This window comes from Botryllus schlosseri, chromosome 4 (genome assembly GCF_051294905.1).
Source record: "Botryllus schlosseri isolate E-star chromosome 4, Bs_hap1, whole genome shotgun sequence".
Taxonomy (NCBI): domain Eukaryota; kingdom Metazoa; phylum Chordata; class Ascidiacea; order Stolidobranchia; family Styelidae; genus Botryllus; species Botryllus schlosseri.
This window is the reverse complement of record NC_137239.1, coordinates 1992080-2010680: the sequence shown is the minus strand read 5'-3', so window position 1 is coordinate 2010680 and position 18601 is coordinate 1992080. Positions and strand designations below refer to the sequence as shown.

The following is an 18601-nucleotide window of genomic DNA, read 5'->3' as shown; positions in this document are numbered from 1 at the left end:
TTTCGGTCCCAGTGTCTCATAAGTACCACATCGCCCCTACTGTGGATATTTGCATACGACCTGACGTTATCACTGCTGACACTTCTGGAGGTTACGCGTTGAGCTAAACTGTTTATTCTGTGAGAAGTAGATAAGTCATGTTGTCACAGTTTCTCGGACGATAACACGTTCAAATTAATTCGACGCTTTATTGGTGTTTGTCAATGTAGAAACTGGCCCATATAAAGCAGAGATACCTCTAAGAAAAACGACATAGGTACGTTTTGTAGCTTACCTGTAATTTCAGTATTCACCAGTATGCCATATTGGAAAGTGACTGGCTCAAACTGTTCATCCCGTATCGTATGGCCAATATGTATTTGAATATGAATAAAAGACCGAAAGCTTACATATAAGTGGGTTGTTTCAGAACGCAAAAGACTTGAGAAATAAGTGGCTTGAAATTTTACACATAATATCATATATTTCGTTAACAATGATCGAATTTGCTATAGGTAGACCTAATTAATTTATCCGCGTTACCGACACGCCTTGAAAGGCATTAGCGTGATAAATGCAACTAAATCCGAAACGTTTTTTATACATCTCCCCTTTATTTACATATGTATCATTCGTAAATTCGTTCTCCTGATCATTTGTATATCTGAAGAAAATTTCTTAGTAATTTTTAAGGTTCGACCGTGGAGATGTTCATCTCGACTTACAACTTGCTAAGTTATTTTGATAGTTTAACAGATAAAAATACGAATAGAATATGTTCCGAGTCGCTATATTCATCATCTATCTGAGTTGTGCTTTTGCAGGTAAGAATTATTTCATTGATGTAAATGCTCAAATCATCCCAGTAAAGTTGGATTTATAAACTCCTGTAGCCTACGCTCACATACAAATATATATTGGCTATGTATCACAATATAAGTATGTCAGCTTTTACAGTGTACGAGTATGACTATGGACTATGGTAGATGACGTCTGCCGCAAGGCCACAACGGTGCCAATATTGTAGGTGCCGCAAAACAATCTTATCATCAAGCACAAGAATTTGGAATACCCGTTCTTTCGGTTAAATCATCTATGCAAATTTCAGAGCTCAAGGGTACTAGTACGTACCACGGAACAATACTCAAGTACTATGATGACCAGAAAGATTATACAATTTTCGCCGCCGCCATCCTAAGCTGTCAAAAAAAAGGTGGAGAGCTGGTGATGACGGATAATAAGAAGTTGAATCAAGCAGTAGCGGATGTTGCAAAGTAAGTTACGTTGCGTCAGTCAGGAAGATTATGATTTGATCGCTCAATAAAATCGTTCATTTATTTATCCCTATATATTAGTCACCGTGATGAGTTTCTAATATATATAATTCATATATGATATATATTATTCAGACTGTATATTTCGGTGTCTTAGGACGTCAATTGCTCGCGTACCATCAAAAGCTTCCATGCAGACTTGGCGTACGGTGTAAGATACATTAGTCAAGAAAAAGTATTTTAATCTTGAAAGTCGTGAACGGTTACTTTTCGGGGTGACTCTACGCATGACCACACATGACGTGATGCAGGACCCGACCAAGTAGTATGATTCGAGACATTCCATCTGACCTGATTCAAGTCATGTTCCTGATAGCCTTTCTCTGCTGTCTCATATTTTCTCACACTGATTTATATTTGTGAAAATCAAAGTAATGTTGCTTGGCAATAAGGGTTACCCCAATACGCACAGCATGAGCACTCTGACCGCTCAGCAAGAGTTTTCCCACTTATGGCAATTGTATCTGTGCAACTGTGACCACCCATTTTTGTTCCTGACCAGTTTCTGCCTGCACCCCTTTTTAGAGATCCTCATGATATGTAGACGATGTGGTAGTGTTCAAAGTCAAGACAAGTTTTCAGGTTGCGGCTTTAAAACTTATTTTGGTCTTCGGTAAAATTGTACTATATTCCAGCAAACAGTACGTCCATATTGTCGTATTTATTCCACTGGCAGCTTTTCGACTGGCTCTCTTCAGCAGTGAAGGCCAGTAAATGAGGTTAACAAAGTTCGAAATATGGAAAGAATATTGTCGTTGTGACGCAATATTGACAAGTACACATAGTCGCGAACGGCAGTAAACAGCGCACGGTTACGGTCCAGCACACACAAAATCAGCCGAAAAACAGTCGAATGACAAAACAACACTAATGGAAGATTCCTAGCGTATAGAGATGTTCCTTCTGGCGACAGAGGAACGGCTTTTGCAGCTTTATAATGGTTGATTCAAGGACCTTCAAATGAAAAAGAGAACGACCACGAGCAACTATGGAAAACTGATCGTTATTGTTATGTTTTGCACACTCTGGGTGTTTCAATGGGTGCTGTCCGATGGCAGAATTACATGCTGGTACTTGGTCAAAATCACGCATGGTAACTAGGGACTGTGATGATGAAGCAGACATGTCATCACCCTGCGAGTACCTAATTTGACGTGGGACGTGTTGACGAATTTTTTGTTGCAAGCGTTGAGATGTGCGACCCACATACCGACTGTCGCATCGGCACGTATATTGGTAAATTATCTTACTCTGATCAATCGCAGGAAGCACATCCTTACGTGTTGCTGGTAGTAAAGATATCGTAGTAATAAGACACGGGGTTCCATTTGTAGAAAACAATGACTCTCGGAGGACTTAATCTGTTTTTCAAACCTGTTGCAAGCTGTGCCTATCCACGGGTGATGCAACTAAACTGGGCACCTTCTCGGTCCAAACGGCTTATCTTTATGGAAACCTTGTATTTTACGTTCAATAGTTACTTTGATAATATGCTCAGGATAGCCATTGGCAAGGAAATGGATTTGATGGTATTGATTTCAAAATCCAGTTTGTCATTACTGCAAATCAACAGGGCCCTGTGTACCAGGGTTCTTATCAAATTGATTTTACGTTTCACAGGGAAAAACGAATCCCATGAAAGATACTGATCACTGAATGTAGTCTTACGGTAGACAGATGTAACAAAATTATTGTTCATCTTCTCAACAAAGATATCCAAAAACGGTATCGAATTGTTATTCTCTTTTTCAACAGGAAACTTCAGAGAAGGGTGAAGGTTATTTAATTTGGTCAGAAACAAATCACATTGAGCTTCATGACAAAGGTGTCATCAACATAGCGATGGTACATCAATGGCCGATCGGTACTATCCAACAATCTCTTTTTATGAAACCTCACAAAGATGTTAGCCAAATTGGAGCCGAGTGTGGAGCACATGGCCAAACCATCTATCTGTTTGTACATGGCGTTATTAAAATTAAATTCAACACCGCAAGTCGCCATTCGCATAAGTTTCACGAACAAAGATTAGTAAAATGGCGGAGATGGAAGCTCACCACCATAAAGTGCATTGGCCAGAAGGAACATCTCTACACGCTGGGAATCTTCCATTAGCGTTGTTTTGTCATTCGGCTGTTTTACAGATGATTTTGTGTGTGCTGTACCGTAACCGTGCGCTGTCTACTGCCGTTCGCGACTATACGTGTACTTGTCATTATTGCGTCACAACGACAATATTCTTTCTATATTTTGAACTTGGTTAACCTCATTTACTGGCGTTCACTGCTGAAGAGAACCAGTCGAAAAGCTTCCAGTAGAATAAATATGACAATATGAACGTATTGTTTGCTGCAATATTGAAGTTCTGTACTTCGAAAAGCCTATGTATGTACTATATTCGGGCACAAAACAGATTGCCATTGCTGCCTTCGAGCATGATCTCAAATCTATCGGGCTCGAGCCCAATATGCACATTTTGATTCGATCTCTGCGATGGATGATACAGTGAATTTATACTGGGCTCTTTTATTTCTAAGTAAGTTAACTGAAAAGGTGGTATTGGAAATATACAAAGTATTTTATGTTAGTATCAAGGTGGGCAATTATTTTTCTCTGAGGACCAAATGAGTAGAACAATATACGTTGGCGGTCCGAACCAAAATGTTCAGCTATGTTCTCCCGGGTATTAATTTAATATCTAAATTCAAACCAGCGAAATGTATTGTTGATATAAATGCTGCTCGGTGGATGCGTTGATATTCGATAATGTAGAAAAGACGTTAGATGGGCAAAACACAATAATCCAATTATTTTCCGTCACAATTCGAAACACTGTTAAACATGATTCATTTTGAATTCTCTAAAATCTTACTTTTTATATAAAGACATTAAACGGTATTTGGGATATTACAAAGTTTATTGACTTGATCACTGCCTTCCGAAGAGTTACGGTTTGGTGAAATCGAGATGAATATCCGTTTAGTTAGGTCGACATAATGCGGTACTTTTGGTCAAGGTTTCCTCGTTGCCAAGCTTTCTAGCAGCACACTTCACTGAGTCCCATGACAGCCGAAACGTGATTATCAACCTGTTGGCGTGTTGTGATGCGGTAACGACCGACTCTGTGCTGATCTCAACATATAGGCGTATTTTTGGGCAGAAGAGTACCCATATTTGACTACGTTCCACCCCTCGGTTAAAATGATAGTCTTGCGTTCAGCGCAAAATCCACTACACAGCGTATACAGGCGATATGAAGCGGGCACAAATAACTTTTCATAAAATAGTTTCATTATTTTTGTGTTGCTGGCCTATAATAACAAATACTTAAATATATATGTATACATATATTATATATATATTACCTATCTTCTATATTATTATCCAAAATTCACCAATTTTTAGTAAACTTCCTCACGGATTACTTGTGAGACCAATGACCATTCAGGAAAATTCGAGTACCATGAAACGCAAGTCACAGTTTCGAAACCATTGCTATATTCCATTCAATTTGGAATAATTACTTTCCTTTTTGCACGGTAATATTTATAATATGAAATATTTTGCAGAGGTCGTATTGTTTGGATTGGAGGACATGATTTATTCGGGGAAGGGGGATTCGAATGGAACGACGGCAGAGACTTGGAGTGGGCAAACTGGTAACTTTCTCTATATAAGCAACTTCTGCAGTCTGCGGGCCGGATATGGAAAATTGAAGTACTTGACGGGCCGGCTCGAATCGATGCATTAAACGCGTATCTATTCGCCTTTAGAATTAATCGTATTCAATGAAAATATCAGGTTTGAAGCATGGAGACCAAAACATTATTCAATGAATTTACGAACTTAATGTATAGCTGTTAATTTAATGAAACGTCTGGTCGAGTTTTGAACAGGTTCTATGAATAATGGCTGTATGTAGGATTGAAGTGGGATACAATGAAAACAGAGAACTAAATTAACAATTACTATTATTAAGGTCCGAAAAATGAAAGAATGACCTACGGCCACTATAAATTGACTAAATAGGAAATAGTGGAGAAATATGGTAGAACATGCTAGGGTTACCATACGTCCTCTTTTTTGACTTTATTGAATGTGCTCTAGGATGACTTCCAAATGTCCCCTTTTTAGAGAATTTTGGTTAAATATATGGCTAAATCGGCTTGGATACAGTAAATCAGCAACCAACTGATAATGTAAAAGCATAACTGTATTTGGGCCGCTGACCGAAAAAGTTATCAATTCGTTGGGGTTGAGTACATCCATAAATGCCTGTAATGCAAGCCTGCTCGTGGCAACGAGCTCAAGCGTAAGATCCACTCTCCCACGCTATACACACACGGACCCCCAAGAATAACTTACGGTCACTAAAATTTGACGTGGTAATCAAGTAGAGATAGATTGTGGCAGACAGTGGCCGCGGGCCACATTATCGTGTAGTGCTGTAAACTGTCTGCAGGCCGCTCAAAATCTCGTCACGAGCGAGACCCGGCCCGCATGGCTTATGTTGGCCATCCCTGCTTTATAACCTCCGTAGAGCAAGAGGTAACCTACTATGACTTCTTAGTAAGCAAGTAGGTCATTGTATTCGTTTAACTTACTCTAGTAGTCTTGATTGCAAACCAATTACACTTCAACAGTTTTCTGGTGCTGAAATACTCATTTTGGCATATTTTAACGTTAGGTGTCTATATGTAGTTTCTAAATGCGAAGCGATATGTTGGTAAAACGTTGAGAGAATTCATAAACTAGTTCATTTGTGCAGTGCAATGCCCACCAAACTATTATGATTCCGACTCAAATTTCAGTTTTATCACCGTTTGCAGATTACATTAGCATATAACATTTTATACGCTACGCACGTTTATGTAGCATGCTGTTTCATTTTAAGCAACGTCATCGTTTTATTTAGGTTTATAAAATATTTCATCTTCACGCAGAACTGGTTTTGATTTGGTTTCTAATCAAGGACTCACAGTACGAAGTTTTCAAGTTCACCGAGGCATGAATCGTCGACATTGGTGATTTATTATATAAAACCAAGCACTAAGCAACAATGTGCCCCGTAGCATGCGAACAGGGATGTCACATTGCTGCTGCCCCATTTTATCCGCTACCGCATTATCTGATGATCAGCAAGTTGGAAAAAGTTACTTTGGTCGGCATAACCAAGCTGAAGATTTCCGCTGCGGCCATAATGTGAAGAAAATGTGATCACGATCATTCTATATAATCATATGTGATCACGATCATTCTCTATAATCATACCTATTTTTTTCCCGCTCGTGTTTATATTACCCAACATAGCGGACTTAAAAACGCCCAAAATTGTTATCAAAGATACCTCAATGACCAAAGATTTTTTTTTTTTTACCACAAACTCATTTATTATTACTTACGGTAAACGATTAGTGTGGGCACCGGTCTCCCTACCCATTAAGATTTCCGACCCGTTGTTGGAAAACCTCCTTTGCGATGTAAAGGAAATTTCGCCGAATTCATCCCATTGGTCTCTCGGCGATGGGAGGTGTCATGTATTGCTTTTCTTTCAGCAAACATCGAGTATATTATCATATTGAACTGGGAAAGAAAGCATTATATTGCTTTATCGTGATACCTTGATCATGCTAATATATTCGCACATGTATCGACCCATGCGTCGTTTTCTTCCCACAACGACCCCCTTCTCAAAATCACCCCCATAACGCTATACCACACCCTGTGAGAACCACTGGTCTAGATTATTGGCTAGACAGTAACCACACTCTTCTCGTGCTGACGCAAACAGTCAGTTATATTTCTCATTCTGCTGTCCAGACGAGTCGTATTAAAACAAGATCTTAATACTTCAAAATATTCTTGGTCTGTGCTATAGAGCAGTGCTCTTCAACCGGGGTTGTCGTACACCCTAGGGCCTAGGGTGTACCAGAATTTGCAAAGGGTGTACCACTCGGATGGGGTGTACAGGGGTGTACCAGATCCGAATTACAATGAGTCGATGGCTAGCTATCACAAAGACAGGTTTATGGGTCAGTACAGGTTGACGCACAGGTTAATGAGCATTGAGCAATATGGTACGATGTTATCTCAAGTGTAATACCGTACACCGCTTGATTGTGATGTCATAAGCAAATGTTTCTCTTATTCATTTAGCCGTCGGCAATAGACCAGTTCCGTTTGGTGTTGGAAAGTATGCAGTTAACAAACATGTGTTCAGCTAGTCATTTGTCTTTTAGTGATTTTTGAGGAAACCGCCGCGATAGCTCAGACTTCTTGAATCGGTACTTCCTACCCGACGTTAATAAATACCGCAATGCACATAAATGAAGTGACTTAGCCTGTCAGGGTGGAAACAGCTTCCATGTTGAAATCGAAACCCTTTTGTTTTAAAATGTCGATTTTATGTCCAATATTTCGCCATACATTTGCAATTTAGTGTTTGTTTATTAGTGATGCAAATTAGCGACAATAGACTGTGTATAGCGGCATACGATCTGAGGTTACTGACCTCTCTTGCAGCCCATGTGCTACTATCGACTCTGTGTGGTGTGGGGCAGGCCTGATACGGTGTAGGCTGGTGCGCCTGCTATCATCGCTGATCTGAATTACCGCTTCTGCAGCAGTAGCTTTACCTACTCTGTCCCCAATGCTGTTACATTTAGGTTGATTATCGATCGTAATGTCATGCTGTTTTGTGGCTGACACGAAATAAATTCCAATTTGCGTGGCGGGCGGCCTAACTGGCTGCGAATAGACTCTGTGACCAAATACTATTTTATTCAAATCCAAATTTTTTGACGACAATAACTCCGCTTCTACTGGTTGGAATTGAACCAAATTTTAAGAACATCATTTTTATAGACCAGCTAATACTTTCATGGGGTGAACAGAAAAATTTCACGTTTTTCGTTATTTATTTATTTTAGTTCTTTTTTTTATTATAGATAGAAATTTTCTTCTAACGTAGCAATGCGGCTACTGGTTGGAATTGAACCAAATTTGGTGTGTAGGCTTAAGTTAGGTAACCTGACAATTTTATCAAGTAGCCAGTACGATTTGAGGGAAAAAGTCATTTTTGAAGACCTCTAATGAACAGGGGTGTACGAGTTTTGAGCAAACGTTAAAAGGGTGTACCACGTCGAAAAAGGTTGAAGAGCACTGCTATAGAGCAGAGGTTCTCAACCGCCGGTCCGCGACGACTTACCTACCGGTCCGCAAGGTACATTACAATTTTATACCTTAATTTCAAGATGCAATATCTTGAAGGCTTGTCCATCGTTGAAATGAATAAAACATCAAATTTTGTACTGATTCAGAACTTCATGAGGTAACATGTTCGATTTGACTTGATGTTCAAGGCGTATCATTTGACGACATGCGAGCGACAAACAAAAACTGACTCGCTAAACCGCGCAGTTTGCGCGATCATTCATTTTCGATTCATGTATTTTGCACAGAACCGTAACTGCTGCATCCCCATCCCACAATGTAATAGCTGACCATTTTTTGCCACTATGTCCTGATTTATAGAAATAGGCAGTCGAAGCCCCCCATAAGTTTGGTTTATCCCCCTGTGGAGGCCCAAGACCAACGTGTTTTGGGGGTGGGCTGACGAAGTGTATTTTCGGCCCTGGTTTTGTGGATAGTCAGGTATATCTCCTGTTAGGGTTTTTCGTCTGGCGCATTGTATACGTAGTAGCCGGACTAGCCTCCGTCTGGTGGTAGTGGGCAATGAGCAAGGTAGCACGACAAGGTGCTTGGTTAAACCCCGAAACTTTTACCTCTCGATATTGTCGAAGAGGAGAAGATTATTCGAGTTGGCGTGGTCGGTTAAATCCACGAGCTTCGGCACGAAAGTGTGTGAACGACTCTCGGCGGTAGCACGTGTCTTTTGCCAGGACAATTATACCTCGACTCTACAGACTCACTACCGTAAAAGCACATGGATGCCTTATCTTGAACATAATTAATTACGATCAAAACCCTCAATATGTCACACTCTCTAGCACAGGAGTGGGCAATTATTTTCCTCCGCGGGCCAAATGAGAAAAATAAATACGTTGGCGGGCCGAGTGAAAAAACTTGGCTATAGTCTCCAACGTTTTTTAATTTTATTTACAAAATTACATTGGTAATAAATGCTGCTCAGTGAATGTGTTGATATTAGGCAATGTGAAAGTGACTCTAAAACAGCGGTTCTCAAACTTTTAGGCACGCCTCCCTTTATGATAGTGAACAATTTCGCGCCCACTTATCATGCTATTACAAATTAATAAAAAGTGCAACCAGAATGCTAGCAATCCCAACGGATAGATGGATGGCATGGAAAATCATGGCTGTTTATGATAGAATTGTTAAATATCGGAGTCGGCAATACACAGAGCAACAACTTTAAGCTGGCGGTATATCGAACCGTGCGCGAAAAAAATTTCAATCAACTTCAGCTTCGCGTCACCCTTCTGATGCTTTTACGTCTCCCAGTCCGAGAACCACTGCACTGAAATGTATGCAATTGTACAAAGCATATTTTCTTGGTCGCTGCCTTTCGAGCAGTGTGCAGGTTAAATGGCCTTTATGTTGCTTGCAGTTTTTTGTTTAACTTCGCCATCCCCTCATCGACTGTTTCGTACTTTTGTCATGAGACCAACTTTTATTAAAATCCTTAATGTCGGCGACATGATCGGCAAAAACTGAAAGGATATGTTTTACCATGACTCCATGATGCGAATATTTAGTGCTCTAATTTCTAAACCTAAACCATCTTTGAATTTCAGTTTTCGGTTTTTGTTTTTTAGGCATGCCCGTTAATCCTTTATGAGTGATAGATAAGTTGAGTCATATAGTAATCGCGAGCACTGATTGACTTGTTTTACGAATTAGGGATTGGAAACATATCACGTCACAAATTGAAACACATGCCGTATAATGCGTAATGTGACAATGTCAACAAGGAAGGTTCGAACTAAACAATATGGAAAGAGTGATTTCTTGTGACTTCAATTGCTACTCATACTTTGCCACATTGCCTTTATTATAACTCGCCTTGATTACGCATGCCAGGTACGTAGGCAACGTAATCGTGGCATACTAATGGTCAGGCTTCAAAGTAAACGAATTGACGATTCATTTGATACAGCATATGTTTTTACTCATTCAAAAAGCAAGTTTTATGTTTTAAATTCCAAGCAACCTTACGCAGGCCGCACAGAATAGCTCTGCAGGCCGCATTTGGCCCGCGGGCCGCACTTTGCCCAGGCCTGTCTAGCACCATATACATGCAGGAAAACGGTGGCATACTTTACATTTTGGGATAATTTCAATTTTTGAGAGTCCACCGGTCCGCCAAATAATTTTTGAGATTTTTTCGGTCCGCGAGGTGAACAAGGTTGAGAACCACTGCTGTTGAGTACTTTCTGCGCAATGTGCGTGATTCTGTATGTCCATTGACCGTTTCCTATTTAATTGTGCGCATCTAAATGAAATTGTTGATGTCACTGACAAGGCAGCCTTGTATGAGAGGATTCCCAAGTGGATCCCAGCAGCCACGTGAGGCGTTAGCGACTGAGCAATATGACAATTGTTTTTTGACACTAGCTATTTTACCGGCTCGCCATTATAACAATCGCGTTTTTCTTGGTCACTCGCCTAAACCTAATGCTTTTTACGAAATATATTTTATATTGCTGAAAAGTTAGAGGTGGTCTTGGTAGACCTCGGGAACCAAGTCATCTATTTAAATAACCTTAGTGACTGTATTGACGAATTTATAATATTGAATGGTTGCTGATTAACATTAATATTGCTTTAGAATTTCTCTTAGTTTCTGCAATACCAGGCAGTGTTTTTCTCGCTATATTTATCATTCTCTGTTTACTTATATTATGCATATTCCAAAGTTCATATCCGTGAACGAGTGTTTTGTAACGAGATATTGTAAGGGTTCGGTATGAAAATACGGTTAACTTTGGGTATTTTGATGCTTCAATATCATTGGTGAAGATATGTTTATTTTTATTACATGGAAAGTTTCGAATTGACGTCCGCGTCTAATCTCAATTTTGCTCACGAAATAACTTTTGTACAGACGTAGTGAGATAGAAGAAGTTTTTTCTGAGCCGTATAGATTGAGTAGACAGACACTCAATATTGTTGTAGAATTTCTGTACGTTTTAATGGCACCAAGCTCAGTGTTTGTCCCCGTAATTAGCATTCTATATTGGTTTCTTTGTAGTATGCGTATTCAAAATATTGAAATGAACCCGAATATTTTCGGCTGACACTCGTCAGGGGTAATCGTCAGTAACTAGTAGAGAATTCGAAAGAACAGCGTATTTCAACAATCATAACACAAAATGTGACGTCACCAGCATGAAATGACGAATACGAGAGTAGAAAATAGTACATTGAACGAGAGTAGAAAATAGTACATTGAACGCTCTCGTATTCGTCATTTCATGCTGCTGACGTCATGTTGTGTTACGATTGTTGATATACGCTGTTCTTTCGAATTCTCTGCTAGTTGCTGACGATTACCCCTGACGAGTGTCAGCCGAAAATATTCGGGTTCATTTCAATATGAATATACTATCCAATTGTATATTGAAGTTCGGTACCTCAAAGAAGCTATTCAAAATATGTATACACTCATACGCATATTTTCGCAGGCTACCTGGTGAGCCGAATAACGCTAATAATGGAGATGAGCATTGCATGGCTATTAACCGTAATCAAAAAGGAACCTGGAATGACGCTCCGTGCTGTTATAAACACGGCTACGTTTGTCAGATACGTAAGTTTTGGTTCATATTGCGAAGCTAAGTGTGATTCTTCTGGTACGTCACGGCTACTCAACTATTTCAGAAAAGGTTTGGTGAAAAATTTGCTTACATCCGTAATCATCCCCATGAAATACATAACAGTCAAGTAAATGCAATTCAGTATGAATAAATGCATAATCATACAGAGCGGTGTTAGCAAGACAAATGCCAAAAATCTCGCGCAATGCAACTTCATCAAGTGTGAGTGATTAACAATGACTCATTTCGAAAATGACCGAGCCGACCCCTCAGAGCCGCATGTGGCTTGTGGGCCTCGGGTTAGCCGGTCTGAACTTATTAATGTGAGTCTGAAAATGCTGGTCATATATACTAAAACAAGGATGAAGCGAAAGCTCACCAAGTGATTTGCATGATTTTCAGCAACTGCAAATAATTGTTACCGCAAAGCAGAGGCGTGTTTCATTACTTCCTCAAGCATAGGTCTCTTATTTCAATATTGCAGAGAAGGACTTTTAATTGTGAATCTGTTTGTGTACACAGCTCCATAATATTAGTCGATCAAATCGGGTGCGGCATCAATTTTCAGCTGGGCAATGCATTCCAAAGCAATTCGCCGATTCGCAACTCGTTAGTCTTTCGATTAATGTTTCGGCGGCCGAAACACTTCAACGGCTTCATCGAAAGTTACCCATTAGATCGAATTCTGATTGACAATTCCTGACCGATGGAATGATACAATACCACGCTGTTTTCTAGAATGATCGAATTAGAGGGTGTTTCGAACGTTGTACTGAGCTGCCGGTATTTGTTCAATCTTGAAGGAGCTCCACCTGTCCCATGAATATTTCTTGCGAAATTGTTGTTTGATTCTCAACACATCAATAAACAAAATCCCCACCTTGTTCAGATAAGTAGTTTACAATTAAGAGATAAACCACGAAGGTCACCATTACACGGAAAGCATGAATGGATTTGCAAGGGCAACAGACATTTGCAATCACAGATTCTTGCCTTATATATTTACGTTGAAATCCACGATGATGTAAGGCAAGTTGAAAAGCTTCATTTGAATACCTATGTTTTCATTACTCTTCTATCTTTACTGACTCGCCAACATGTTTATTGGTTTAAATATAATGCAGCGGACAAAAAATCTGTACCGTACGAAAACAGCAAGTTTACGGTATACTCGGGGAGGAACGTGACATCCTATTTTGAGGCGGAGAGGTATTGCAAAAATCGGAGATCTCGTCTTGCGCTGCTTGCTGATGATGACCACGAAGGCTTGTTGTCTGAAATGGGAGAGTAAGAACTTGATATAATTTTTTTTTACAAGTTTCATAAATCCTATCATGGAAACAAAAGCTCATGTAAGTCTCTGGCAACAACATTTCAGTTCCAAGTCAAATGATGTAATGTATAGAAAATGTTCAGACTACACCACACTTGTTTACCACAGCAAAGCAATTTAGAAATACATAACATTGTGTCCTGTGAAGAGTTATCATATGACACAAAAAACAATCGTTCAAACGACAAGTCTCCATGCGATATCAGTCGTGACCCGCAGAAATCCCTTTCGAAGAAATTGTAATTCAGAAATACAGCGACAATGTGCATTACTATTATTTTGATGCCACTACATTTTGATACTTGGACTGCAGAGAGAGTATACCCGGCAAATCACATCGTTAGAAGTATTAAAGTTCATAACTACATTGCCCACTCATCCTACCACAATTACATTTTACATTAAATATTTCATGCGTCCACCTGCGTGCACAACTGGAACGTAAATGTACAGCTTGAGTATGACCGGACATATGATCCTACTACATCATATTTAGCTCGTCGCCTGACCAGCTCTGGGTGTCGACAAACGACGATATGAGATTGTGCAGCGTTGCTTCCCCTTTCGGCGTTTCTTCAGAAGATTGCGACCATCTGCTGCCTTTCGTCTGCGAGGAAGGTAATAACTAACCTTGCATATCGCACCAGTAGGCCGAGTAAGGTATACAGCTGGAAAACATACCACGCATAAAACGCTCTGGGAACAAACTATGCAAGATATGATAGCGCATATCTGGTTTATATTGAAATCGAATTATTGTGCAAGCCACAATAGTGTACTTGAAGTTGGATGATTCAAGAACGTATGATCAACGCAAAGATTGTCAGATGCCGCCGGCCACTAATCAGCTTTATATGGAGGTTACAGCAACAGAACAGCAGTTCACACCAGTGGTGATCAAACCAGTCAAGAAAGTCACACAAGTAGAAGTGGCGACGCAAAAATCTACTAAAGTATGGGTAGAAGTAGTACTGTGAAAGCATTCAAAGACTACATCAAGTGTCTGGATTGTCTATATAGCTAATATCAATATCGATTCATCAGTTGCTGAAAAGTGTTGTCAAGTATCGTGCGCAGCTCACAGATCAAACTAGAATGTAAGCGAAGATTATGATATTTTGTTGTATTTGTATTTCTTTATTATCATACCATTTATTTTGTGGTAACGATGCCCGTCGCCCATATTAGCGAGCAGACCATTGTACTGTTACAAAGTTTTTTTAAATGTAGCTGCTAAACGGCGTGGTCTAATTTATCTCGATATTGAATTCATGCGGCCCGTGGCCTCTTCTAAACGTGAGAAGAGGCCCGCGACCCGTTTTGAGTTGGCAACCCCCGAGTTAGACAAAGAGCAATACTGAGAAATTGCATCGGATACGGTGTTAACGATTAGCGAGATTATTATACGGTAATTAAAATATGGCGGTCGTGAAAATGTATGTTCTCAAGACAAAAAAAATGACATTAATTAGAAGTCCCTAAAGAAATGATACTGCGTTTAAAATAGGAATAGAAATACTATTTGAAAAAATATGAAAATAAATTTCATGTCTTTTGTCTAGATAACTCCAACGATTGTCTGCTCTAACAAGTAAAGCGCTCAATAAGTCAGAGAACACTTGTTCAGATTAGGACACGCCATTTGCTGATAGATTATATTCGATAAGTGGATGCTAGATTGCACAACGGTCGTTGCGAAAATTTTGCTGAGCCGTATTTACTGTGATGAAACATGTCATATGGCCGAAATAGATTTACAGGACGCGGAAAATTAGATTAGTCGGGTCAGCAAGTAGTGGATAACTACTTGAGTACCTCGATAACGTAGGAGTACGTCGTATTGATCACCTCCAGATTAAACAACACTATAGGAGCTCGTAACCCGCTTAATTCTGCTGCTTTAGCTTGTTGTCAATTACGACATTTTAATTGTAGGCTTCTCTTTTAAAACACGGCGAGGTTATTCAAAGTATATTGTACCTTTCAGTGCGTTTCAGCCTGTAGTCGTTTCAATTTTTTGGGGGGATTCTGTAAACCCCAAATATGATGTGAGTCTGAACTATGTTGCTTACTATTTTTTTCTTTTCCTATTCATCCTGTCACTGAATGTCATACGTCGATTTTGCAGTTTTATTGCATGGCATATTACCGTCTTGCAGTTGCTTCCCACGGATTAGAGGTATCAGAGGAGGACATAACGTTGGAAGTTGGTTCAGGACTTCATGTTACCTGCACAGCGTCAGGTATTCCAGTACCAACGGTTAAATGGTATCGAAATGGCCACTACGTAGTGCACCAAAAACGGGGAATCGCGCAATCAACTTTGATACTTGAAGATGTCGATTCTAGCTTTGCTGGGATGTATGTCTGCAAAGCTACCAATGAAGTTGGAGGAAAAGTTCAAATCATGGAAGGATATTCATTCATTGCTGTAGGAAGTGAGTTTTTTTTTCAAGTAATAACATACATGTTACAGTAGCAATAAATATCAGGAATTAATGAACTAGAAGGAATACGGTTGGCCGAGCGAGATAGTGTAATGGTTGTGCGTCCGGCTTCTCGATCGGTAGGTCGTGGGTTCGATCCCCGGCCGGGTCAGACCAAAGACTCGAAAACTGGTATCCGCCTAGGCGCTCAGCAATCACGGATAGCATGGAGGAGAAAAAAACCGGGGGTGCAGACTAGATGACCGTACTATAAAGGCCGTATCGCATCTCCGTCGTCAAAGCATCTCGATGGTGCAGGCGAAAAAGAATACCATATCTCTCTCTCTCTCTCTCTCTCTGAATTTGAGGCAGCAAGTTGTCAATATAAAACTGAAAGTTTCGAACATATATGGTGTGGACACAAGCAAATATCATGACTCACAGTGATTGGCTTATACAGATGTTTCCATCTAGGCAACTATATACATTAATTGTGTGCTCTCTTCTAACGAAGAGCCTATATAGGATTTATCGACAGCGCACCATTTCTCGGCGACGCGATGGTTATTCGAAAAACAAGCTCTTTGCCCATTGCTGCGACGCTTGCTGAACAAATCTCCAGAAACAATTTTAGGCTAATTGTGGGGTTCCAGGGCAAGGAGCGGAATTTCCGTAATCAGTACATCGATGGATTTTGATTGATATCCGTTTTATCAAATTTAATGCCTGGCAAGCCGGTCAAAAATCTACGTGAAGACCCCTTTGGCCAAATGGAAAGCGTGCCGTAGACCAATCGCAGTCAGCCGTGAGATTTGCTTATGTCCACACCATATAGGACACGATAATGTAACCATGTCATTCATATATATATTCGAGTCTATGCAAAACACATACATATCTTCCGAACATTGGGCTGTAATTCTGACGTACCGAAATGCAGTAACAATAATTGCTAAATGATAGGCATGATTGCTCGTTTGTGTCATAGCTACCCGTGGTCTCATAAAGAACATACATGTCATGTGAATGAAGCCCTTCTAACTTGCCAACCATTTTACATTGCAGCCCACAACGGCGTCGAAGAAAATTGACTTGGAGATCTAATTGCAGAAACGGCTATCTCAATCAGCGAGTAGTCTATATGTGCCGATCAACAATATTATGTATTCGCTTGAAATTCGGGCTTCAAATCATCTATCAGTTTCGACATCTCAATTTCTTTAATAAAAGTATTATTTGACTTCACCTGAACAAATAAATTGGATTGGGTAGAGCAGTGTTCTACAACATGCTTTCAGCACAACGCCTATGTTTCGCGAGACAATTACTATAGTAATAGTAATATATTTATATGCATAGAAAACAATAGGATTTCTACAGGGGATAGATATAAATGGGAATTACGGGGATAGTTTCCCTCTCAGTTATAGCAATTTTGTCATAATTTACTTCATTTATTGTGGCGTGTTGGTGATAATATTACACAGTGGAGCATAACTTGTTAATTTTGATCTAAAGACCGATTTCGACTGATTTTTGAGCCCTGAATCTGAAATTACATAAGTTTTTCACTTCACACGGATTTCTTGAGGTAATTGCCCATCACTTTGTCTCATAACCCACGAAGAAGTAGGCCCACCAAATTTAAAACATGGTATATGATAGATCATAGGTTCTTAAACTGGGGGACGCGCCTCCGTTGGAGGGGGCGTGAAAGCATCTGGAGAGGGGCGCGATCAACTATAAATTTGTTCCGCACTCGGCGCGATTTTCCCCCAATTCATAGATATTGCAATGTGTGTAGTCCGAATTTCATATTTGGGAATTCTCTTATCAACCGTCACAACCTTCCATGCCATGAAACTATTCGTTGGCATTGCTAGCATTCTGGTTGCATTTTGAGATATGACGATAAGGGGGGGGGGGCGAAAATTTTTACGATCATAAAATGAGACTGTTTATAAAAAAAGTTTGAGAACCACTGGAATTCGTACTTCTCTCTTCTGTTCATTTGAACCAGTGGTTTACAAAATGGGCGCCACCGCCCGATTGGGTCGTTTTCCCCCTCGAAGGGGTTGCTAACTGCATATTGAGCGATTGAGGATGAAGGCGTTGAGAGAAGAAGGGGCGCTGAGAGTGAACTTTAGGCATATAGACTATGTGAGACAGATTGGAAAATTCATAACGTATTATCCCTCCCCGCCCATCAAAGTCTCAGATTTATAGATATGTGAACACATCGCTTGTTGTCGTTGAAAATTCAATCGAAAATAGTCATCAATGCCCTCCACGTACCTTCATTGTTATGCAATAATGAGTTTTCTTATCAACCAAACAATCAATTAACACAAGTAATAGACTACTTATAAGTGCCATTCATAGAGCGAAATTAATGGGCACACATTCAAACGCACCTTTTTGATAATCCGGCTGGTGTGAAAGACTATCGAGACGACAAACTTCGTGCCGTGGACGGGCCACTTACACTTTCATTCGTGTGCCTTGTAGTCGACTTTTATACAGGAACCTAGGCTGCGTCAACAACAACAACAAAAATCGAGTACCATCTAAATATATTTGAAGAGACTCTTTGGGGTACAGAACTTTAATATACATTTTAATAATATATTCATAATAAAATATATTAAAACCCGAAGCTTTTCGAGCTGACACTTTTCAAGGGCAATCGTCAGCATATGGAGGATTTCTAAAACATGCATCTAGCTACAT

General features: G+C 39.9%; 2 protein-coding genes across 2 annotated transcripts in view; one reads left to right on the top strand and one right to left on the bottom strand.

Moving 5' to 3' along the window:
• The window catches only part of LOC145437845 (adhesion G-protein coupled receptor G7-like), a 449423-nt gene that overhangs the window by 112734 nt on the left and 318088 nt on the right, over nucleotides 1–18601 (bottom strand). The window lies entirely within an intron of this gene.
• LOC145436835 (macrophage mannose receptor 1-like) lies at nucleotides 666–17116 on the top strand. Its single transcript, XM_080314049.1, has 8 exons — nucleotides 666–803; nucleotides 1088–1253; nucleotides 4883–4972; nucleotides 11981–12105; nucleotides 13237–13399; nucleotides 13942–14063; nucleotides 15605–15883; nucleotides 16937–17116. Exons 1-8 carry the CDS (start codon nucleotides 755–757, stop codon nucleotides 16960–16962), a joined length of 1020 nt encoding a protein of 339 aa, XP_080170175.1. The 5' UTR covers nucleotides 666–754; the 3' UTR covers nucleotides 16963–17116.

Coding starts and splice junctions, on each gene's coding strand:
- LOC145436835 (XM_080314049.1), top strand. CDS start 755: ATGTTCCGAGTCGCTATATTCATCATCTATCTGAGTTGTGCTTTTGCA. Junction 804..1,087: donor TCTGAGTTGTGCTTTTGCAG/GTAAGAATTATT, acceptor TGCAAATTTCAG/AGCTCAAGGGTACTAGTACG. Junction 15,884..16,936: donor TTCATTCATTGCTGTAGGAA/GTGAGTTTTTTT, acceptor TTTACATTGCAG/CCCACAACGGCGTCGAAGAA.